General features: G+C 38.0%; 1 protein-coding gene across 1 annotated transcript in view; it reads left to right on the top strand.

Annotated features, from left to right (window-relative positions):
* The window catches only part of PRG4 (proteoglycan 4), a 134752-nt gene that overhangs the window by 85536 nt on the left and 22480 nt on the right, over nucleotides 1-26736 (top strand). The window contains exons 14-17 of the mRNA XM_082265581.1: nucleotides 5251-5352; nucleotides 15523-15624; nucleotides 18796-18924; nucleotides 19320-20264. Of these exons, the coding sequence (XP_082121707.1) occupies nucleotides 5251-5352; nucleotides 15523-15624; nucleotides 18796-18924; nucleotides 19320-20264 (1278 nt within the window). The remainder of the gene's footprint in view (nucleotides 1-5250; nucleotides 5353-15522; nucleotides 15625-18795; nucleotides 18925-19319; nucleotides 20265-26736) is intronic.

Here is a 26736-nt window from a genome sequence, read left to right as displayed (position 1 = left end):
TGGTGCAAGACCTGCACCAAATAAAACATAAAATACTGACCATTTGAATCTTATAAAAAAAAAAAAAATAGAGAACAGTGCAGCACAACAAAAATGAGTCTCTTGTGCTGAATATCAACACCAAAGTTTTAAAAAGTGCTATACACATCTAATACAATTATAATGTGCAACACATATGATAGTTTATAAATAGTGTAAATTAAAGTCCAATCAATATATAAAATCACCGCTGTAATACTATGATCTAAATAAAAGAAGTGATCTGTGTTCCACCACCATACAAACTGGCCGCTCACCTCAAATCAATGACCCCTGCATTACCAGAAGGTCAAGTTAAGCAGTGTTCCCCCTTAGGAATACTAGTTGTGACAGAATCTTGGCAGATCCTCACTAAGGATGATCGAACGGTTCGGGTCGACCATCGGTTCGACCCGAACATTGGATGTTCGATATTCGGCCGAATACCGAACTTTTTGCGGCAAAAGTTCGGTATTCGGCCACCAGAACCGCCCAAAATGCACTGGGACAGGAACTGGGCTTTAAAAGCCCGTGATTGGCCCAGAAACGTCTGCAAAAGCCAATGAGGGGGCAGGAGTCTCCTAGGAACGTGATTGGAGTGACTACGGGGACCAGAGGCCAATCAGGAGTGAATACGCCCCACACTATATAAGATGGCCCTGCCTAACCCCTAGCACAGTTATCCAGATCCTGTTGAAGAGAGTTGAAGCAGTTCTCTGACTCCTGCTTTGCTACACTACATTTCCTATATATCGAGTGGTTCTAAAGCTCCATATAGCAGAATTGTATTTAGCTTACAGCCAGTGTAGTTAGATACAGCGATTGTGCTGGTTCTTAGAGTTACAAAAAAAAAAAAAAACTTAAGGGACAGTGTCAGTCTTCTGCTGTATGGAGCTTTCTATTTAGTGGAAAGGGATATCTAGTGTAGTTAGGGAACTTTGTACTTCATTAGTTATATTTAATAATTGAGTTTCTGTAGGGAAAGTGTGAGGGTTCTGTTTAGTGAGCACGTGGCACAGTGCTGCTGTATCACAGCAGGCGTACGTGCTTGCTAGGCAGCAAAATGCAGTGACAACTTAACGCCTGTTGTTCAAAGCGTTAGGTCCACTGTGCATAAGGCTTTGCAACTGTGCGTGACACGCATCTGCTGTGCTGTATCCAGCGACAACTGTGGGTCGCATAGCAGTGTGCGTTTTTCACCGCACACAGTTGACAACGCATCAGTGACAACCTAACGCCTGTTGTTCAAAGCGTTAGGTCCACTGTGCAAAAGGCTTTGCTACTGTGCGTGACACATCTGCTGTGCTGTATCCAGCGACAACTGTGGGTCGCATAGCAGTGTGCGTTTTTCACCGCACACAGTTGCCAACGCATCAGTGACAACTTAACGCCTGTTGTTCAAAGCGTTAGGTCCACTGTGCAAAAGGCTTTGCTACTGTGCGTGACACATCTGCTGTGCTGTATCCAGCGACAACTGTGGGTCGCATAGCAGTGTGCGTTTTTCACCGCACACAGTTGCCAACGCATCAGTGACAATTATGCCTGGTAGACCAAGAAAAGGCATACGTGGCCCTGGGGAGGCTATGCTAAACAAAAACTACCATGTTTGCGAACCTGTTCCACAGGTGCACACCTTTACATTTTTTGGGCCTCCTTCAACACCAGCTCTTTGGGGTTACGGTGGGGAGGCTATGCTAAACAAAAACTACCATGTTTGCGAACCTGTTCCACAGGTGCACACCTTTACAATTTTTGGGCCTCCTTCAAAGCCAGCTCTTTGGGGTTATGGTGGGGAGGCTCCGCCAACACCAAAACTACCATGTTTGCGCACCTGTTCCACATGTGCACACCTTCATAATTTTTACGCCTTCTTCAACACCAGCTCTTTGGGCTTACAGTGGTATGGCTCCGCCAACACCCAAACAACAATTTTTGCGCACCTGTCACACAGATGCATATCATTGTAATTTTTTTCCTTACAAAGGCAATTATTGCCTTCATTACCAGCACTTTCATAGGGATATGGTGTCAAGGCATTGTCCGCACCACCAAAGGCCCAATTTTTAAGCATCCTTTACTTCTATTCAAAGTCAAGAGACAACAGTATTCATCCAAAACATCTCTAATCTTGTTCACTCTGCACTACATTGTGGCCCCTACCCCTAACCCTAACCCTCAATGTATCCGTGCATATATGTCTGTTTCTTGTGAGAATTCAAGTTAAAGTGCACCAAACACCATTTTACATGAAATAAAGTGCAATTACATACATCTTTGGACTTCTTGAAAACATTTGGTAATAATAGCCCCATTGTGGAAATACACCCGTTAATTATATGCACATTTAAAGAGACAGCACCTTTTTCCAAAAAAAACTCTAATCTTGTTCCCAATGCACTGCATTATGTCCCCATCATACACATTGGCTGTGCCGTTGATTAGGAGCAAAAGAAAGGTGCGGTTAAGCAAAAAAGTCATTTTTGAAGGTTTGGTATGCTATAATTCTGGTTCTGGACATGCTACAGAGCTGAAACTTCACATGTACACCTTTTAGACCCCCCCCCCAGACACTAAATCCAAAGAAATCTCTTTTTTTTTTTTTTTTTTAATTTTTTCAATAATTGGCTCTCTATCAAAAACGACAATTTTTAAGAAATTTTTTTTTTGTGTGATTAATAGTTAATGGGGCATGACCCAGAACCCTAGGCACTTTTTAGGGGCATTTATTGGGTTTTAGGGCTTCAAAATGGTGTTTTTTGATTCCAGAAGTTCGGGTCCCATTGATTTCAATGGGGTTCTGGAATCCGAACCGAACTTTCGGGAAGTTCGGGTGTTCTGGCCGAACCGAACTTTTCAAAAGTTCGATCATCCCTAATCCTCACTCCTCTTTTCTCATAGTAAGTGTACACAAGTCCTCAGGCACTCAGGAACATCCAATGTATATGGGAAGAAAAGAAGAAAAGGGAAGCACTTAAGATCTAATGGTCTCCATTTAAAAGGTTTATTAAATAAAAGAAGAGTATTGCTCTTACAAAATAGAGCACTGCCGCCAGTGCTAACTCAGATGTACATATCAAACACATATGCCGACCCTCGGCTCAATAGTAAGATGGCCACCAGATGAGTTAACCAGTGGCGGCTGGTGCTCACAATTTTGTGGGGGGGGGGGCGCAAACAGAAAAATGTAATAGGCATTGCTTTGCGGCAAAAAACACGGCAAAAAATTGCATGATTTTGAGGTCACAAAAGTGTGAAAGGGGCCTTCAGTAATCAAAGTATAGTGTGCCCCCTTCAGTGCAGAGTGACCACAGCATGCCCCCTTCAATGCAGAGTGACCACAGCATGCCCTCATCAATGTAGAGTGACCACAAAATGCCCCTTCAATGCAGAGTGACCACAGGGTGCCCCCATCAATTCAGAGTGACCACAGCGTGCCCCCATCAATGTAGAGTGACCACAGGGTGCCCCCTTCAATGCAGAGTGACCATAGCATGCAGAGAGACCAGTGCACTTACCTGATGCAGTGGTGGCTTCTCCTCAGTCCTCCTCAGTCCTCCGCATCTCCCGAGTCCTCCTCCTCCTCTTGGCCAATAGCAAAGGTTCACCTTTTGACCAATCAGGAAACGGGTCTCGGACCCGCTTCCTGATTGGCCAGGAGGAGGATCCGTGTGACAATAGCGAATATTCATTCACTATTGTCACACAATGGGTGGGCTCAGGGCGCACTGCTCTGCACCCCGGGTCCACCCTTTTCTGAAGCCTATTAGAGCCTCTGGCTCTAATCACGTGCTTCAGAAGAAAAAAAAATAACCCCATTGAACTCCATGCTTCCGGCGCCCCGCATGTAGATTAGGGGGCCGGACGCATGGATAGAGCCCCCAACGCACCGGCCGCCACTGTGGATAGGGGGGGGGGCGCCCCTGCGCCCCCAACGCACCGGCCGCCACTGGATGTGACACAGAAGGCTCCTATATGTGCATTACGTCCAAAAGCAAGGACTTCTTCAGTAGGTATCCCATAAAATTAGAGCTATTAGGGCATTTTTGGCGTACAGAGAGGTCAGAATGCACATAGATGTGCATGCAAGTATATGTGCTCAGGTGTCTAGCCTAGGGACTTTTTATTCGAGCCGTCCTGCCGCAGTAATATTACGGCGGGCTGTTGGCAAGTGATTAAATGTGGGGGTTGCATTGTTGTTTCATGGTATAGAAATAAAACGTTTCAAACACGTAAGAACTATATATAGTTTTTTGCCTGCATGGTGCTGAATGGAATATAAGGAGGAGACATGTACCATTGGATGGAAGATTAAAGAGAGGGTTCATCTTAGCATCACTCACAGTCCAGAAGGGACAAAGGCATATTTTAACCAAACATAGAATGTGAGGTCAAATAGCTGAGATCAGACCACATTGGTGGTGGTTGCGTGTGCAGTGGTTCATATAGTGAGCACAAAATATAAAACAACAATACTGCCCAGAAAAGAAACCCAGATAAACTTTGGTGGTGAGTGAAGACATGCCTCCCTTTATTGGTGGTTAGTAAAGGGTCCCCTCACACTGTTGGTAAGTTGAAGAGGTCCCCCTTTCTTTGGTGGTCAGTGAAAAAGAGGCAACCAGACATTATGATCAGAAAGAGAGATCACCCCAAACATTTATGTTCACTGAAGCAAGAATGCCCCTTACTTTGGTGCTTAATGTAAAGAATGTACCATTTCATTGAGGCGAAAAATGCCATCTACATTGATAGTCAGTGGTAAGAATATGCCTCCTAAAGTGGTGGTCAGTAGGAGGATTGCCACCCGTATAGACAGCTAAAAAGATTTAGATTGTATTGCTTAGTTGAAGTGCAATCTGAAGTTCATTAGTTAGTTGTTGATCTTCCAGGGGTACCTAGATCACACGACTGATTGAACAGAACTATACTTTCTTTAGCACATATAACAGTTTTTATATAATATGTAGTTCAACTGTGTATGTAGCAATTTGCTTGCAAAAAAATGCTGGAACCTTGCGATGAAACAGAAATCAAGAATACATATAGGTATAAAGTAAAAACAGTTTTCCAAAAATATATATTCATTTTTTTTTTTAAATAACATAATGAATACAAATCAGTTTATATGAAAGCTACAAATATTTAAAGTTTTTAGCTTCTGTTTAAGAATTTTCTCCATTTGACTTCAGTGAGATCAAAGAATATTTTAACTTTGCCACTGCATTTCTTTACCAGAGAGATTACCAACATCTCCCAAAGATGAAGATGATAAATCCCCAAAAACAAAGACATCTAAGGTTATTGAAAACACAGAAGAAGAAACAGAACAGGATGAAAGTAAGAACGCGATATTGTGTTTAAAGTAAAACTTTCAACTGACAAAACTATGTAGGCCTGCAAAGTTAATAAAAACTAGGAATCCTCTGGGGTTTGCACATGCCACTGCATTTATGGAGGGCATTTATATTGAACCCTTTATAAGGGTTTTGAGTGTTCATCAGCATTGGTTTATGTGGCCAAGTGCCCATGCAACTATATGTTGTCAAGACTATTAGGCCATTGAGAAGGAGAGTCTTGGAACACAAAAACAATACTGCATCACATGTAGGAAATGCATGCGGGAAGCAGAGGAGTCTATAAAAGTCGTTTTGCACATGGGGAAAGCACCGTTTTGATTTTCTTTTCATTTGAGCACATGCACACACACTGTTTGTTATTTTACCCCTGAGAATGCCACGTGGGGTACGTTTATTATAATTTATATTATTGGAGAGCTACCTAGACCTTATAATGAATTGAAATAGGGCCATTTAGGTGCTTGATTAGAGAAGACAGAACCTGTCAAAAATGTATTATGGGAGCTACTCAGGCTGCTAGTCTGGTGGGATGCTGAGCCTTATTGGGCAGCCACTGACACTACGCATGATTTTTAGGGAAGTCTGAGTAAAAATATGGATGGTACTTTGTTACACTAGTTGCATTCAGTGAGAATTTTTCATTAGGAAGGGGGATTTTTCTTCATCCAACACTTTAATAATAGGATGTCTAATTTTAAATATATATGCAGTTTATGGACAGGAGTGACATCTGTGTCCAGCATATTATGTTTTCTGGAGGTCAAGGTGCAAGGTGCATCTCTATATGTATCAAGCATATGCACATACACCTCCACTCTCTAAAATAGTGAATTACACATACATTCTGAAAGTTGTGTACAATCATAGGGGGGTGCAGGTCAGATAGTGCTATTGATTCCCTGAGTGCAGAGTTATAATGTAAATAGAAATCTTCTAGGTATCATGCTGTCAATCACAGCCAGTGAAGAGAGAGCAGGGGGCTTGTCAATGGACACACAGTGTGTGGTTCAGAATTGGCTTTCTTTGAGGTGCACTCGGCAGCTGGGAGGAGCCAGGAGCACCGCCGAGGGCCCCGAGAAAAGGAGGACCAGGGCTGCTCTGTGTAAAACCTTTTCACAGAGCAGGTAAGTAAAACATGTTTGTTATAAAAAAAAATAAAATAAAATCAAGTTTACAATCACTTTAACCACCTTAAGTCACACTGTCAATGATAATTACTAAGTCTTGCAATACTGTACACTAATTAAATTTTTATATTTTTTTGAGACAGATAGAGCTGTCTGTTGCTGGTATTTAATCACCACTGAGTTCTGTTTTTTTTTTTTTTTTGCTATATGAAAAAAAACGTACTGAACATTTTAAACAAAACACATATTTCTGATGTACTGATTGGTCTAATTTCTTGAGGCCCTAAAATGCCAGGAAAGTACAAATACCCTCCAAATTACCCCTTTTTGGAAAGTAGACAATCAAAGGTATTTATTAAGAGTCTTGGAGAGTTTTTGTTAAAGGTAATTCTTCAAAAAAGGGAAATACAAATATGTAGACAGACACAAATAAAAAAGCTTATTGGAGCAACTCAGACCTTGGCATTTAAAATACTGAGTCTGGGGCTAACATTTTCTGGAACATTTTCTATTTTAATGGCTGATACAACATATGGTCACCCTCAAGTTTTAAGGTCAATCACAGTACCAATTGGATGTGATTGTAAATATGTTTGATATATTGCAAACTATATATCACATTGTACATCTCTTGTTATATGGACAAAGTCTCTTCTCTTCTAAAGAAGACATTCAAAATGCATTGGGATTATAGAGACACTCTGGATAGCAACCTACTTAGAATGTATACAGTTATATTATTTTTATTATAATTGTTATTATTATTGCATTACTGATTCATTCAGAATATTGGTTTAGTACAAGGGTCTCCAAACTACGGCCCTCCAGCTGAACTACACATCCCATGAGGTATTGTAAAACTCTGACATTCACAGACATGACTAGGCATGATGGGAATTATAGTTCCTGAACAACTGGAGGGCTATAGTTTGGAGACACCTGGTTTTAGTACATTAAAAAAGCATAAGTTCAAGGGAGGCTTTGATATTTGGTGATAGCTAGATTTTTATAGTAAAGCAATTAAAAAATACATTCTTTAATTGGATGTGTTTATTGGAACGTGTTCCATCAATGCAGCCGTTGCATTGTCAAAGTACTGCTAGCACAAGTGCCAACCACATTGCTAGCACAAGTGCCAACCACATGCCCTGCAAACATCCAGTCAGCATATTGTCCACCTAAAATTGTCTACAGGAACCTATAAAACTAGACATTGCAGGTCTTCATTTTAAATAAACAAACTTCTCAAATGTCTGACCAGTTATCACCACAATGAGTATATTCTCTCACAAGGAGGTTGTGCACATAAATACTTGGACTTACCAAGTACCATCTACAGCAAGAACTGGTTAACAGCAACAAATGGCAATGTAAAAAACAGTAGCCAAAGCAATCAACCAGAAACTGTCGTAATGTTATCTGACTGCAGTCAACTAAAATGGGATTGCTGTTGATTATTGAACCCTGCATACAATCACTCTTCTTTATACTGACTTTTTCACATCACACATCATGTATTTTCATGTCCTACTAACTAAGCAGATAAATGTGATAGATGGCCCAAAAAGGAAATGTGCATTACTTTATTATACCCCATTGTAAGCAAACCAATTTGCTTGAGTCATTATCTGGGCCACTCTCATGATGCAGGTGAAACTGTCTTTTTTGGGATCCATGCCACTGTAAATCCATCCACAACTGTTGTGTGTATTAATTGTGTCATTGGCTTGTTATGCCATCATTCCTAGCATCCAATGTAGTCAGTCGACCAGGGGTGAAGTTATTGGACACTCCATCCAAAACAAGTGTCCGAGTATAAGAACAACTGCCAATTTATTTGTTGTGAATAAGAAGTATTGATTAGGATAATATTGGTTGTTACTAACAGTAATATTGCCTTCGGCAAGGATTACCAATTAAAAAATCAGTATCAATGGAAAGAGTGGGTGCATACATGCCTGTCTGAATGCTACAGTGCTGTACTCTCAGGCTCAGGCTAATCTATATTGTTCATACTGTACAGTTCTAACAAAACCATCAGTGCCATGGATTCTCACAGTAGTCACCGTAGTATCACTCCATCCGCTAGCAAAGGTAACTGTCAGACTGCATCTTGAACTTTAAAAGGAGGTTAAGTTTTTTCTTTTTGCTGTTTTTTATTTGAAAAAATTGCCTGTGCATTCTGCATCTCGGACTTGCACGCTAGACCTCACTGGAGTGTCAGTTATATACTCTGGAAAAACAGCCTGGTGCATTTTGCGTCTAAGACTTATGCTTCTTACCACATGGCAGGTTTATTTGGAATACTGCCAACAGAAGAGATAGCCATTTTGTTATGCTTTTCAGAAGATTTGTTTTTTTCATTGTGTTTTATTATAAAGGGTTTGCTGCACTGCAACCACTTCCCAATAATCTGTTGGGCCATTTTGGACATCAAAGAAGAAGATACTACTGGCTTTTATGGAAATGTTATTTTCGTGGCGTCATATTAGATTGACTGCCAAATAAAAAGAAATTACTTTTTATGTGACTATGAAAATAATTTATTGCTACTGTTAAATCTGCCCAAATCTTTTAAGTTATATTGAGACATTAATGAAGGTAAATGTATTGCCCTTTTGAACAGAAACACATTCATAAAGTTACAGGGTATGCATGATCACACAAATGTAATATTGTTTATTTTAGATAATGAAGAGAACACATCCTCTTCTAGCCTAAAAAATACAAGGAAACGTTCACCTGCAAATGTAAACAAGAGACGAAAGAAGCCAAAACCAAGAGAATATACAGATGGTAAAAAAAAAAAACAGAGATACAACAAACATCCAGAGAACCTTGGTATACCCATATACTATTATTCTATTGTCATTTTTGTACCTATTTGTAATAGGGCAAACTGATGATATGTGATAGTTATTGGGATCTGTTTGTTTGTATCGTCAGTACGCATATTACTGCTTTAATATTAAGTACTTTAAGATCTAGATTCATCACAGCTTTATCATATATGTGTGTCTAATTATCAGATGAAAATGGTAATGGTAATAAATATAGTTTGCACTATTATTAATTATTTAACTCTGTTTTTGTTTCAAACAAGATTCACCCCGGAAACCCTTGCCATCTGACAAAAGGAAAAAGAATCCCATGGATAATAAACCAAAAAAGAAGAAAAAAGTAAATCCAGAGGACGATACAGATGATGGTAGGTAATCTGTTTACTTTGTTTTAAAAGTAAACTTACATCTTTATGACTTTATCTTTGAGTATATAATTGTCATTGTTGTATCAAATCAAAAAACAAACATAAGGTTACTGTAAGGATCCTTTCACACGGGCGCTCCTTATGTCCGTATTTCATCCCATTTTTTTGCGGATGAAAAATGGACATAATGCATGTCAATGGGATTGCGGATGTCAGCGGGTGACCATCTGCTGACATCCAATTTGCGTCCATTCCAATCAGTTCCGTTTTTTTGAACGGAAGAGAACCCTATTTTTCAACGGAACGGACGCAAAAACGGATGTCAGCGGTGTCATCCGCTGACATCCGCAATCCCATTGACATGCATTATCTCCGTTTATCATCCGCAAACGGATGGGATGATAAACGGACATACGGACCGGATGACAGAAGTGTCATCCATGTCCGTAGAAAAAAAAAAAAAGGAAGTGCCGGAGCGGATCAAAAAACGGTCTGCTCCGTGTGAAAGGCCCCTAAGAATGAGAGTCATGCAAGTCTTTACCTTAGGCCCTTGAAGTCAGAACTGCTGGTTTACAACATTATTATAAGCAACTGTACCCCACCTTACGTACATCTGTTTAAGGCTTGTTATTAATGGGGGGCAGGGGAGGGAAGTCTGCCCTGGGTGCAGCAAAAAGGACCCACAATTTGGTAATGTGTCAGGTAGCCTCAAATACAGCAGTACAGACTGAGGGATTGATTTGTTAAAGAGGTTGTAAACCCATTACATTTTTTTTTTTCAACCTGAAAGAGAAACACAAAATGAGCAAGTATGCATCGCATACTAGCTCATTATGAAATACTTACCTTAGAACGAGCCCCTGCCATGCCGCTCACTCACCTGTATGACGGGCGACATGTTCAGTCGCTCGTCTTCCAGGATCGCGGCATCCGGCCATCTGATTGGCCGGAGCCGCGGTGACATCACGCCCGCGCACCCATGCGGGAGCCGATGGTCATGGCAAGGGGCTCTGAAGGAATGGCACCAGCGCCCGTTTCTTCAGAGCGCATGCGCCAGTGATGTCACTGGCTGCATGTAAAGTAAATATCTCCTAAACGGTACATGTTTAGGAGATATTTACAGTACCTATAGGTAAGCCTTATCATAGGCTTACCTATAGGTAAAAGTTGCAGAGGAGGGTTTACTTCCTCTTTAAAGGCAAATAGGCTAGAAGCTCTACTGACTTTCATAACCCAATGCTGTTTTTTTTATTTTCCTTGCATGTGATTGAGCATTTTTGCAAAGTAAAGCATTACCACATTTACTTAGCTATGGAGAAACTACACTTGTAAAGTGCACAGTCTATTTACCCTTAGTAAATTAACCACTTTGTATCTGCATATCTCTTTCTGGCTCCTCCTTGGCTCCTATGAGTTATATGACACCTAAAACCCAAAGCCTAAAAGGACTCTCTTTTTATTCTGGGTGCATCTCTGAGAGAATTGTAAGGAGATATTTTTTGCTGAGGGGAGATTTCTACTGGGGGACAGGAGCAGGAAATTTTTGCTGTATGTTGTCTAGTTATCTGTTTGTTGTACGCATACTATCATGATTGCCAATTTTTTGCCTGCATATTGACAGGGTTGCCCATTTTTTGACTGCATATTGTCACAGTTGTCAGTTTGTTTTCCCAATGTTGTCACAAATGCCTGTTTGTTGTTTACAGTGGGGTTGATTTACTAAACCTGGAGAGTGAAAAATCTGATGCAGCCTTGCATAGAAACCAATCAGCTTGAAGGTTTTTTTGTCAAAGCTTAATTGAACAAGTTGAAGTTAGAAACTGATTGGCTAACCTTGCACAGCTGCACCAGATTTTGCACTCTCCAGGTTTAGTAAATCAACCCCATATTGTCACTATTAGCACTTTGATGTCTGCACGTTGTCATTAATACAAATTTGTTGTCTTCATACTGTCACATATATAAATCACTTCTGCCACTTAAGAGACTGGCTTCATCCTTTCACCTTTGCAGCAGGGAATTGTGACTCCTAAACCCATCCCACTGCAGTAACTATCCACAAAAGAAATAGGTCCATGATACTGTTTATTTGATTATAGATTTATTGTCAAAGTAAAGGACACAAACAGTCAGACATTAAAACAGAAACCTTGGAGCTTTTTACATTGAAACATGATTTCCCATAAGGTTCCACCTTTTCGCTGCCAGGCCCTGTGCTCCACTTTTAACCACATAATGACCGCCCACCGCAAATATACTGCGGCAGGCAGCCGCTGCTGGGCAAAGTGACATAGGGGTACGTCACTCGCTCAGCCGCCTGTAGGGGGCGAGCACGCACTGCCAGAGGTGCACTCCCACCCCCGCTCGTTCACAGGAATCCCTGCGCGAGTGACCGGCAGCTCCGATGTCCGTCGGCCACTCGCAATCTCCCGCAGGAGAGGGAGAAAGGCAGATGGCTGATGTAAACACAGCTGTCTGTCATTCTCCCTGATGTAAGTGCAGAGACTATATGATCCTGCTATGTAGGATCGTATGTCTCTGTGGTTACATCACAAGCCATGCCCCCTCACAGTTAGAATCACGCCCCTAGGGACACACTTAACCCCTTGATCGCCAATAAAGTTAACCCCTTCCCTGCCAGTGTCATTTTGACAGTATCAGTGCATATTTATAGCACTGATTACTGTAGTAATGTCGCTGGTACTCCCAAAAGTGTCAAAAATGTCAGTCAGGGGTCCGATCTGTCAGCCGCAATATCGCAGTCCCGCAAAAAAAAAAAATCGCTGCCATTACTAGTAAAAAAAAAAAAACAATAAAAATGACATAAATCTTTCCCGTAGTTAGTAAACGCAATAACTTTTGCACAAACCAAATAAAATACGCTTATTGCGATTTTTTTTTTACCAAACATACGTAGCAGAAAACAAATTGGCCTAAAATGTTATAAAATTGTGATTTTTACCTTTTTTTTGAGAATTTCATATAAAAAAATGTGAAAAATATTGTTATTTTTTCAAAATTGTCGCTCTTTTTTTGTTTATAGCGCAAAAAATAAAAATCGAACAGGTGATCAAATACCACCAAAAGAAATCTCTATTTGTGGGAAAAAAAGGACGTCAATTTAATTTGGGTACATCGTCGTACGACCGCGCAATTGTCCGTTAAAGTCACGCAGTGCCGAATCGCAATATAGGGCCTGGTCTTTGAGCAGCCAAATCTTCCGGGGCTTAAGTGGTTAAACTTAGCTGGCCAGGCCATTTTTGCAATTTTTCCATTGCTTTTTTATTTTCCCCTTACAGCTTTCAGAGTTTGTTAAAGACCCCCCAAACCATATATTTTCTGAAAGCACATGACCAGTAGAATACAAATGAGGTGCTACTGATTTTTAGGGCATAATGATATTTGGGCAAATGTTTTTCAAACAATATTTTTGGAATCTGCAACAGGTGTGGAATACAGCCACAAAATCTCCTCACAAAATCCTTGTGTTACAAGACTCAAACCACTCTGAAATAGAGAGGAGTCAAACCCATTACTGTTAAATTCCCACCAATACTTCTTGGATTCTCATCAGTAGTTGTATTTTACCTGTTGTGTCTCCAGAAGAAAGCCAAGCTCAATGAGCCCTTAATCCTGGATTATTTATAATGCCTTTCAACCTCCAGCGTGTGTACCATGCCTTAAGGGGTCGTGGACGCCATAATAGCCTGCCGCCCATGCGCAAGACGGCGACATGTTTTTGAGGCCAGTGCCGCCATCTTGGAAAGTCACTCGTCAGTCCGCCGGACGTCAGACCCTTGCGGGGACTTGTGCGGTGGAGACGAGGGGCCCTGCTTACCACACACACCACCCAATGGGGCACATCAACCGAATGAAGGTCTGGATAACAGGGCCCCCAGGCTTTTATTTCATGTATATTACCTTCCTTGTTTGCTGCCATCTTGTGGATAAACTTCCCACTACATATTACCTAGGAAGTGAAGTCCTATACAGATATCTTGTATCTGCAAGCACCATCTGTACAGAATTAGTATATAATAACACAGAAATGTATATTAATATATTTTTGCCAAAGTTCACACAATTTATTATTTTGTTCAAGTAATCCAAAAATTACAAAAAATATAAACAAAAACATTTTTTACAACATTTTTTTTTTTACAAACATCTATTACATATAATGCATCTATCATTTTCTTGAAATTTATCATATGAGGACTGGAATAAAGACAGCCTCAAGTTGTGAAAGGTTATGGCACAAAGGCAGGTTTTTCAGAGGAATGGTTTATAGCTCAGAAATTAAGGGATTAGGGTGTGAACTTGTAGCATGGAGAATTGTATTCCCTGATGAGGGTTTCCTGTAGAGAGAAGACCCCACAGTACCATCCTCATCGAGGAATAATTGTACATCCAGAAGTTCAATAGTTTGCTGATTGAATGTCAATGTGAATTTTAGATTTAATTCATTCTGCCTTAAAGTGTCTATAAATGACAACAGTTCTTCTTTTGTACTGGTCCAAATCATGAATATGTCATCTATAAATCTTCTCCACACCAGTATGTGATTGGTGAAGACTGATAGATCATCATCAGCTCCCACCCCCCAAGGTACAAGTTTGCATAGGAGGGGCACAACAGGTCCCCATAGCAACACCTTGCACCTGGAGGAAGTGGGAGCGGCCAAACATACAGATATTGTTGGATAAGATGAAATCCAACAATTGGTGAACAAACGTGTTGTAATTTCGAGCAGTCAAACCACGTTCAGATAGGAATCCTTCAACAACTTTGAGTCCTGTAGAGTGTGGAATACAGTTATAAAGCGCCTCAACATCCAGAGCTACTAACCATGCCCCTTTGGGAACAAATATCCCCTCTAGGACCCATAGTAAGTCACCTGTATCTTGAATATGGGAACAAAGAGATTTACCATGTAGGCGGATATATTCGTCCACTAATTGGCTCGCTGGTTCGGTTAAACAACTGTTTCCCGATACAATCGGTCGGCCAGGAGGATTAACAGCATTTTTATGATTTTTTGGAAGCTCATTTATAGCTGGTGTTTTTGGATTTTTTACATTCAAAAAGTCAAGTGTTTTTTGGTCAATAAGTCCACTGTTCCTTGCTCTAGTAATAAGCTTACGAAATTTAACAGTAATGGGATCTATATGGTCACTGTTTTTAAATAAGGAGATTGTTTTAAAAAGGTTTAAACACCATTAAGATCTTCTCACTTATGGTACCTGGATATCAACAAGCGGAGTGGGGTGATGGAAAAGGAAAACCATTGACCACTTCTGCTCGAGCCCAGAAGAGGCTAAAAGGTGTATTCTGACCAAGCTTAATTGCAAGGTCGTATTGCTGAAGGCGAGAGTTAAACTAAAGGGGGGAGCACCTTTGTGCTGAAACATGGATTTGTTATATTGGAACAGATATTATAAACTACACTGTTGTGGCCGATTTATACCTTTCTTATTTCCATTTTAATTTGATTTTTAATTTATATTGATCACCGCATGTATTTATTTAGCATCGGTTTAGCATGATGTTCTTATGATTTATATTAATTGGGATTGCAGTTAACCTTAATGTTAAGGTCTAACTTTAATTACACTTTTATTTTAATAGTTTATGTTCCAGTTTTGGTTGAAGCGAAGCACAATTGTGGTTTGGTAACTGCCATTTTTTATTTGTAAAATACGTTCACCTTATTTTACCATTTGTTAAATTTCAGAAGTGCTAACCACCTTTAGCCTCTTTGCAGCCAAATCCTCCTTACATGCCAGTGTTAAAAACCTGATCTTTCTTCAACCAGAATCCCCAAAACCAGGAAAAGGGAAAAACCCAAAAAAGAAACCCTCACCAAAAGATACAGTGAAAATAAAAAAGAAGATTGACTCAGAAGACGAAAGACAAGGTACATACCGTAGTGACTAAAAAGTGCCATTAATCTTGGAAATATATTTCAGTGATACAGAGATATACTAGATATACTAGGTTCTCAATTCTAGGTTCTCTACACTAGAAACCCATTTATACTGTCCATCAGGAGTGTCCTGATCACAAGATTGGTTGTACTTAATTACCAATAATTTAGCAGGCAAATAGTTCATTTTAGGTATGTATTTAGCTGTTTGCCTGGGGCTCACATTTAAGGGAGAAACATTCAGGCTATTTTTTTAAAACAAAGCTTACCAAAAACCAAATTCATTTTTTGGATAGTTACTAGTAGGTTCAGTCACTTGCTAGTTTTTCACAAATCTTGGAGGGATGCCCCATGACAAATCTGCACTGTATTAACAAAATAAGGATCCTTGTGTATGAGGCACATCTAAGAAACATAATCTATTTCAGACTTTGAGCATACCTCGTATGTACAGGGCTCCTCCTTAACTGCCACACCAAATCTTCCAGTTAAATCAGCTTGATAGCAGGATAGTGTTCTGTTTTTGATCAACAACGAATGTATAAAGAAAGTTTGAAAACAGTGTTTGCAAGCTTCTTTTATATATACTATGGATCTTTTTTATGTTGTAGTAGTAGTAGAATTAAAAATAACTTTTTTTTAGAGATGCATTATAAAATACATAACAATAAGCACTTTATCTAAACAGCTCCAAGACGATTTGCACCAAAAACTTTGTGATTGATTTTATTTTTTTTAGATTTTAGGATACATCTAACATAAAATAATAGTTGGAAGACAACAAAAAGCTTGTCTGCCCCCCAAAAATATTCAGTATATTAATTATTTTGGTATCATAAGTAATGACAAAGCTATTCAGAATCATTAGTCACAAAGTTGAAATGTAACATTTTCTCTGGTCCTTAACCTTCTCATATTTCACATTTTTCATAATTTCCCCACCTCTGTACACCTCCCTTGGCCTGAGCATTTTTAAAAAAATTTCTATAGACCATTTTTTTCAATATGAATTTTGTCACTATTTTAGATAACCAAATAATACAAATATATATTTTTAAGAACAAACTATGCTTTCTTTTTGTGATATTGTCTTGCAAAAATGTTTTTTTTTGCAAGTCTTAGAAAAAAAGTAACAAAATGAAAAAAAAAACATACTTTTTTTTTTCTTTTTTGTCCAAGTTAGTTTAAAAAAACCCAGTATTACTATAAAAAATTATAAAATTATTACTCTGATACAAAACACTATTTACGTATTTATTTATTTACAAAAAGAAAGCTTTTTTATCAATTTTGAAAATAAAACTTAAGTAATAAAAAAAATAGTAGGAACAAAGAAAGTTTAAATATTAATGCTTTTAACCTCCTTAGCAGTATTCCCGAGTGTGGCTCGGGGTGAAATTTTAGTGCCATTAGCGGTAACCCCAAGCCACACTCGGAGTACCGCCAGGGAGCATCACTGGATCCTTGTAGAGGGTTACTTACCTTGTCCCTGGGATCCCGCGATGTGTCTCTTGCAGCATACGGTGGCCGGATCTTCCGCCCGATGCTGTGACCCCCGGATTCCGTCTCCTGCAACATGAAGCTTGCAGGGGGGTGGAACCAGCGGCAAATTCAAATAGTAAAACACACAAACACACTGATATATTGTAATCCCATTGGATTACATGAAAAAAAAAAATAAATTGACATTAGTTTGCCCCCCAGTGCCCTTTCCTGCAGTTTTACTGTACTTTTTATATATACATATATATATATATATATATATATATATATATATATATATATATATATATATATATATATATATATATATATATATATATATATATAGCTATATATCTATATCCATATCTATATCTATAGATATAGATATATGTATACACACACATATATATATATATATATATATATATATATATATATATATGTGTATATATAAAATATATGTATGTATATGTATATATATATATATATACACTTACTTTAATTTATTTATGGTTATTTATTATAATTTATGATTTTGTGTTTTAAAATTTATCGTACCCGAGATGTTATAGAGAAGAACGCACAGTAAAAAATAATCATACGTAAATAGTTGGTTTGGGCTGCTCGTCCTTAAGAATTACATGCAAAATAATTGTACCACTTTCAGCACCTAAAATCGGAAACAATCATACCGCCAGGGAGGTTAAGAATATAATTAAACAAAAACTAAATCAGCAGGAAAACAATAGTTAAAGAAAGGAGGGGTTAAGTAGGGCTCATTGTGGTAAACTAAGAAAGGGTTGGGTAGAGACATACTTCATTTTGAGAAAAAAAAAGAAAAAAACGTTTTTTTTCTTTATTATTTGTCAGGTCCCTTTAATTTGCAGATGAATGAAGCAGAAAAGATATAGAAGGAGCAGTGTTACTTTGTATATCTCTATTTTGTCTGAACAATGTTGACAAACACTGAATCATGAAGCCTTTTTTATTATAGCAACAGCTGCTAGAGCTGATTGATGTATTTGCATGGCAACTCATTTTTTAAAATAAAATCTGGGAATTACTGGCAAGTGGAAAGGGGGAGTGGCAGCGGGGCAAAAATACTGAATTAGACGCGTGTACTTTGATGACCTTTTATGAGCATGTGTAACATGCCCTATGTCCTCAACTAGCTACGGGTATATAAGTGTCTGGTCCCTAAGGGGTACATTTTAGAGCATATTAGGCCTCATATTATTGACAGAGGCTCTCACTCTCACTAGCTAACCATTGATCTTTCATTTGCTTCCTAGCCATTCAGTTGCCCTTGGAGTCCAATCCCAAATAAGCTCCACGCCAGGTGTTAGAGCTAACACACAGGATTGATAATGAGGTCCAAACATTAATATCAAGAACTATGCAGTTCTTTAGATTTCATTAACATTAACTATTAAAATATGTTATTGCTTAACACTGAACAAATAAGTGTGAACAATAACAAACTGGAAACTGCACAGCTTAAAGAAAAGGTTAGCTGAAGGTGGAAAAAGTAGGAACCTCTAGGTGTCTGATACATGGCTCCATTAATCCTCAAGTGCTCTGAAGACCTACATCCACCTTACAATGCATTGTTCAATTATTTTTTGTTGTATCAATAGGTATTGGTAATTTTAATCTGTATTTTGTCTGTTTTATTAGAAACAGTTGAGAGTGAGTTTTCAAGTTCTTCTCAGTCTTCATCATCACATAGTAGAAGCAAATCAATCCGGAGGAAGACAGGAAAAAATAAAAAAAACCTTAAAGAAAAAAATAAAAAGAAATTTCCTGGTAAGAAAAAGTTTTCTTTTTTAATTTACTTTAGTACAAAAAAATTGGACTCTTTAGGTGAGATTAACTACAACTGAAGCACTCAGAATCTGGTATAGCTTTACAACTGTTGACATCAACTTCTAACTTTAGCTTGTTCAATTAAGCTTTGACAATAAAACCTGGAAGCTGATTAGTTTTTATGCAGAGCTGCACCAGATTGTGTTCCATGCTCAAGTTTTAATAAATCTCCCTCATTGTTACCCAAAACACAAATTCATAATGTGCAAAACATACACATATATTGTTAATAAAGATGTATGAGCTTGCTTATAGCATAATAATAACAAAATCAAGTTCATCCTGTACTATATAAGCATACTAACAAAAAAATGTTGCATCTTTTTTTTTTTAAGAAGAGGAAGAACCTGAGAAGCCCCTAATGCCGCCAAAGAAGAAGAATCCTCTCCCAACACCTGGTTACACGACTCCAGATGAGGGCTCTGGAGAAGATGGTAGTGGAATGGACTTTTTACAAACAACCATGGTGTCAACAACTATTAGGCTCAATACAACCACAAACATGCCAACTACAGTGGGAACAAAAAATACAGAAGGAACATTAAAACCTTCAATAAACCCACAAACAGAAAGCATTAATGGATCTTCATACAAAACAACAACTACTACTCCCATTCCTGAGTCAACAGAAAAACAATCTGCAGGAAGTTCAGCCACAACTGTTCTCTACACTCAAAGTTCAACACAAGAGGAGAAAACCAAAGGACTGGACACAACAACAGGGACTACACCTCAACAAAGTAAGAACAACATAAGCATTACTGTGAATGGTATGGATATATCTGTTACTTTATTAACCAGTACTCCAGTAGCAACCTTCAATGAGCAAAGCACAAAGCCTGTGCATAACTATGAATCTACTATAGAGCAGCAAGACATGGAAACCAAAGCAAAAAGTACAGAGGTTTTATTGACTAATGCAGTTAACATGGATATGACCACACCCTATCCTGGAACAAATAATGGAGAGAAGGTAGAAATTGATGTAGGAAACACAGTGAGTTCAGGAACAAGTAGCAAAGTGACAACGGTCGCGATAAAGTCATCAAACTTTGATACAGATGAAACTCTGAATAAGGAAATGATAACCTACAGTTCTACAACCAAAGAAACAACTGAACAACCACCAACAAGTACAAACAAAATATGGTTTCCAACTTCTCCCCAAAACAATGGAGTATTTAGTGAATCTAATTTCAAAACTACAAAAAATACATATTTAAATGTGGCATCTTCTGCTACTGGAGGTACTGAAAAGGCTTATTCACTTCATGATCAAGCTGATAATATGAACACAGTTTTTCCAGCAGGCACTGCTAAAGAGGAAAATATTAGTGAATCTAAAACCACTGCACTCTTCAGTGATAAGCCAACTGTTTCTGTAGGTACAACTGGTGTCAGCACTGATACTACTTCTACCAGTTCCACACAGCTAGCACAGACTTCTATAATAATGACAACAGATACAAATTCAAAGGATAGTCACAACACACCTTTCACAACAGAAGCAAAGGCATTACGTTTAACAACTGAACCCCCTCAAATAAACCAAGCAGTAAGCACTTTGCATACTACACAGACACCTCTAAAAGATTCAACAAATACCCCTAGATCAATGGATACCACTGAAAAGCAAAATATTCCTCAGTCAACAACAGTGACAGTGGTCACAACCATTAAAGAGGAACATTTATCAACCACAGATGACAACAGAAGTAATATTGGGATATTAAATACTGGTTTCACAAACCTATATTCTACAACTCCAGTAGAGGACAAATCAGTAGCAAATATATTTACAATAAAACAAAGTAGTGCCAAAATGGAAACAACGTATGCAACACTGACAGAGAAACAATATTCAACTCAAATAATACTGACAGAACAAACTACAACACTGAGCACCCCTTTACTGCAACCCACAAAAGAGCAAAGTACACTGCAGCCTCCAGACACTACACTTTTTAAGGAAAGTAGCTCAAAACCAAAAACTGAGGCTTCCACTGAGAAAACATTATCTGTTACTACCGAAGATAAAATAAATGTATGGCAAACCACAGGCAATACAGATAAAGTATCTCCTACATCCACTATTCAAGAAGATTTGACAACTTTGAAGGAAATTACAGAAAGTAAAAGTGAAAATGTTGTCTCTAGTATATCTGTACAAAATACAAGGCAGACCACAGAAGGAACTGATGAAGTCCAATCTCCAACAACAGCTGAAGGAAAGCTTTTGTCAGCAAAACCCAGCGATGCCACAGAAAGAAACAACCAAAACATAGTAACACTAATTAGTAAAATCATTACTGGTACACCAACTGAAGTGAATAGTGTTATGGTTGCTACAGAAAAAGCCTCAAATAATGCAGACTATGTAGCTGTGACCGGAGATACAGGAAATTAACTTTTGCCTAATTCTACATCTAGTACCACATCCATAGCAACTACTATAGGTAAATTGCAAACAACACTGCAACCCAAAGTGGAAATTACTAAGGTGTCGCCTGTTAATGAAGTTACTGAAGTTAAAGAAGCAACTACTACATTTTCTCAAGCCAAAGTTTACACAACATTGTCTGTTGACCATAAAACAGATTTGTTAACAGGAGAATCAAATGATGTAACAAATGCCATAAGCACAGCTGAAATAATTAAAGAACAAACTGATCCGGCAAGGCCCAATGGCATAACAACCCAACAGCCTGAAATGAAAGGCACAGCCAGTCATACAACAATGAACAAGCTAGACCTGCAAACCTCACAAATACAGAGTACAAACTTACCCTTGATTATGACCCCAGATAGTGAAACTGGTTTAAAACCAGTGACAGCTGAAATGCTCACAAATCCTATTTTATTAACTACAGACATTTCACAAAAAACGGTTTTAACCAGTGAGACTTTTACTTCTAGGCAGACTGTAAAATTACCGGAAACATCCCAGTTGCCAACAACCTACCATTCTGATGTGTCTTCTACCACTGCAATAGACATTCTAAAAGCAAGGCATACCACAGAAAATATAAACACAGATCAGTTTCAATCAACGATTCAAGGAAAACTGTTGTTATCAAAAGAAATTACAGAAAGTGGGATAATTAACACAGTAATGCCTACTACCAAAATGAGCACTGAAGTGCCAGTAGAAAAAGAAGTTACAGAAACGAAGATAGATAGCACAGTAATGCCTACTATTAAAATGAGCACTGAAGTACCAGTAGAAAAAGAAGTTACAGAAACGAAGATAGATAGCACAGTAATGCCTACTACTAAAATGAGCACTGAAGTACCAGTAGAAAAAGAAGTTACAGAAATGAAGATAGATAACACAGTAATGCCTACTACTAAAATGAGCACTGAAGTACCAGTAGAAAAAGAAGTTACAGAAACAAAGATAGATAGCACAGTATTGCCTACTAAAATGAGCACTGAAGTACCAGTAGAAAAAGAAGTTACAGAAAATGAGATAGATAACACAGTATTGCCTACTACTAAAATGAGCACTGAAGTACCAGTAGAAAAAGAAGTTACAGAAAAAGAGATATCTAACAAAGTAACGCCTACTACTAAAATTAACACTGAAGTACCAGTTGAAAAAGAAGTTACAAAAAATCAGATAGATAACACAGTAACGCCTACTACTAAAATAAGCACTGAAGTACCAGTAGAAAAAGAAGTTACAGAAAAAGAGATATATAACAAAGCAACGCTTGCTACTAAAATGAACACTGAAGTACCAGTAGAGAAAAAAGAAGTTACAGAAAATGAGATAGATAACACAGTAATGCCTACTACTAAAATGAGCACTGAAGTACCAGTAGAAAAAGAAGTTACAGAGACGAAGATAGATAACACAGTATTGCCTACTACTAAAATGAGCACTGAAGTACCAATAGAAAAAGAAGTTACAGAAAATGAGATAGATAACAAAGTAACGCCTACTAATAAAATGAGCACTGAAGTACCAGTAGAAAAAGAAGTTACAGAAAATGAGATAGATAACAAAGTAACGCCTACTAATAAAATGAGCACTGAAGTACCAGTAGAAAAAGAAGTTACAGAAATGAAGATAGATAACACAGTAATGCCTACTACTAAAATGAGCACTGAAGTACCAGTGGAAAAAGAAGTTACAGAAAATGAGATAGATAACACAGTAATGCCTACTACTAAAATGAACACTGAAGTACCAGTAGAAAAAGAAGTTACAGAAAAAGAGATATCTAACATAGTAACACCTACTACTAAAATGAAAACTGAAGTACCAGTGGAACAAGAAGTTACAGAAAATGAGATAGATAACAAAGTAACACCTACTACTAAAATGAACACTGAAGTACCAGTGGAACAAGAAGTTACAGAAAATCAGATAGATAACACAGTATTGCCTACTACTAAAATGAGCACTGAAGTACCAGTAGAAAAAGAAGTTACAGAAAATGAGATAGATAACAAAGTAACGCCTACTAATAAAATGAGCACTGAAGTACCAGTAGAAAAAGAAGTTACAGAAAATGAGATAGATAACAAAGTAACGCCTACTAATAAAATGAGCACTGAAGTACCAGTAGAAAAAGAAGTTACAGAAATGAAGATAGATAACACAGTAATGCCTACTACTAAAATGAGCACTGAAGTACCAGTGGAAAAAGAAGTTACAGAAAATGAGATAGATAACACAGTAATGCCTACTACTAAAATGAACACTGAAGTACCAGTAGAAAAAGAAGTTACAGAAAAAGAGATATCTAACATAGTAACCCCTACTACTAAAATGAAAACTGAAGTACCAGTGGAACAAGAAGTTACAGAAAATCAGATAGATAACACAGTATTGCCTACTACTAAAATGAGCACTGAAGTACCAGTAGAAAAAGAAGAAGTTACAGAAACGGAGATAGATAACACAGTAATGCCTGATACTAAAATGAGCACTGAAGTACCAGTAGAGAAAAAAGAAGTTACAGAAAATGAGATATTTAACAAAGTAACGCCTACTACTAAAATGATCACTGAAGTACCAGTAGAAAAAGAAGTTACAGAAAATCAGATAGATACCACAGTAATGCCTACTACTAAAATGAGCACAAAAGTACCAGTAGAGAAAGAAGAAGTTACAGAAACGGAGATATATAACACAGTAATGCCTATTTCTAAAATGAGCACTGGAGTACCAGTAGAAAAAGAAGTTACAGAAAAAGAGATATATAACAAAGTAACGTCTACTACTAAAATGAGCACTGAAGTACCAGTAGAAAATAGTACTATTTTTGTTGCTAAAGAGACCACTATACATAATATAGATTCTATAGCTGTCACAAAGGAAACATCAGGTATGACATCTGTAAATGCTAAAATAGAAAAACAGCAAACAACACTATTGCCCAAAGAGTGGAGTACACAGGTCACAGCAGTTAATGGAGATGCCAATGTTACAAGTGCTGTTACATTGTTTCCAGTCAGTTACTACACTACATTGTCTGATGGCCATAAAACAAACTTAGGTACAACAGGGGCAGATAACAGTGTACTAAATGCCACTGATACAGCTGGTATAACCAAGGAACAAACTGTTCCATCACATAGGGAGCCTACAAAAAGCATATATATTACTTCAACGGCACCAGACAACTCTCTGACAACTGCCACAACAAAAATAGACATTTTGTCCACATACCATGCAGAAATAATTGAGAATACCTCAACAGAAAACCTCCATACACCCAACATAACCACTGAATATTTATCTTCAGAAAAGCAAATTACAGAGAAAGGAATCACAAATGATTATACAACAAGAAGCACTACTTCTTTGCAAACAACAGAAAGCCAAGATACACAACACACCACTATTACTATTGTGAACACAATTTCCTCAGAACCAATAACAACCATAAGTACCACAGAATACAAAACAAGTCCTCATACAGTATATACTAATTTACCAATACCAAACTCAACTAGTATTACAGCCAGATCTAGCCAGACTGCAAACATAGCAGAAATATCCCATCCAACTAGTGGCTCAGTTAGAATAGAAAAAACAGATTCCACTAAATCTTCCCTCACTACTACAGATGTACCACATGTTAGGCCTACCACAGAAAACATGAATATAGACAAAGAAATTTCACAAAGGGATGAAATAATTGTTACAACAATCAGCACTGCTGTACCAAATATAGATAATACTTTTATGACTGCTAGTGAAAGAGCAGATTCCAAAATTTTAACAACCGAGACATTTATGGAGGATTTGTCTAACTTTCCATCAAAAACGACATCTTCAAATGTTACTACAGGGACAGACCAAATAAGATCCACAATTCTGTCTGGAGAATTAAGTGCTTCAGCGTCAACAGTTACAAAAGTTACCGCTACAGCCATTACATCAACCAATTACCACACAACATTGTCCGCTGATCTCAAAACAAGCGTTGGTTTGGTAACACAAGAGGCAAATACTTTGAAATATTTAGACACAACTGAGATAACCAAAGAAAATGCTATTACACCAAATATATCACCTACAGAGCACAAACAGCAAACAGAAAAATCCATATTCCATACAATCTCTCTGCCCACAGATGAGCACATTCCTACTGTGGCTATTCCAATATCTGAAATCAGCAATACTAGTGTTGGATTTCCCAAAAATGATAAACAACAAACCACTTCTTTAAGTCAGGAAATACCACTAGACACTTCTATATTAATGACAAAAGATACAAATTCAAAAGATAGTCACCACAAACTTTTCACACCAGAAGCAAAGGCTAATGCATTAAGTATAACAACTGAACACCCCCAGATAAGCCAAGCATTAAGCACTTTGCACACAACACAGACACCTCTAAAAGATTCAACAAATACCCTTAGATCAATGGATACCACTGAAAAGCAAAATATTCCTCAGTCAACAACAGTGACAGTGACCACAACCATTAAAGAGGAATATTTACCAACCACCGATGACAACAGAAATAATGTTGGGATATCAGTTAACGCTTTCACAAACCTTCCATATTCTACAAGTTCAGGAGAGGACAAATCAGTCTCAGATATATTAACAATAGAACAAAGTAGTGCAAAAATAGACACAATGTATGCAACACTGACAGAGAAACAACATTCAACTCATATAACACTGACAGAACAAACTACAACACTGAGCACGCCATTACTGCAACCCACAAAAAAGCAAAGTACACAGAAGCCTCCAGACACTACACTTATTAGGGAAAGTAGCTCAAAACCAATTAAAACTGAAGCTTCCACTGAGAGAACAAAAATACCTTACACAGTCACAACCAACAGTACACAAAAATCCTCCTCCGCAAGTGAGACATCAACTTTGAGACAGACACCTGACACTCTGCATATGACAACAGATGATTTACTGATAAGGAAAGAAACTGATACAGAACATTCCGATATATCATCTGTAACTACCATAGATAAAATAAAAGTATGGCAGACCACAGATAAGCACACTTCTACTGTGGCTATTCCCATATCTAAAATCAGCAATATTAGATTTCCGGATAATGATAAACAACAAACTACTTCTTTAGGCAGAACCCCAGATACAATGGAAAATATGACAGCTCAGTCAACATATGATTTAAAGGCTACTGATGCAGATCATAAGACCATTGGCACCACCATGATAGTTGCAAAAGAAACCACTGTAGCTAAGGAAAATACTAGTGATTCCTTTACTACTGTATTGGATAAAGATTCCATGGC

Source organism: Pelophylax lessonae (genome assembly GCF_965119305.1).
Source record: "Pelophylax lessonae genome assembly, chromosome: 8".
Classification (NCBI taxonomy): domain Eukaryota; kingdom Metazoa; phylum Chordata; class Amphibia; order Anura; family Ranidae; genus Pelophylax; species Pelophylax lessonae.
Note: the sequence above shows the minus strand (reverse complement) of the source record. Positions and strands in the feature narration are given on the sequence as shown.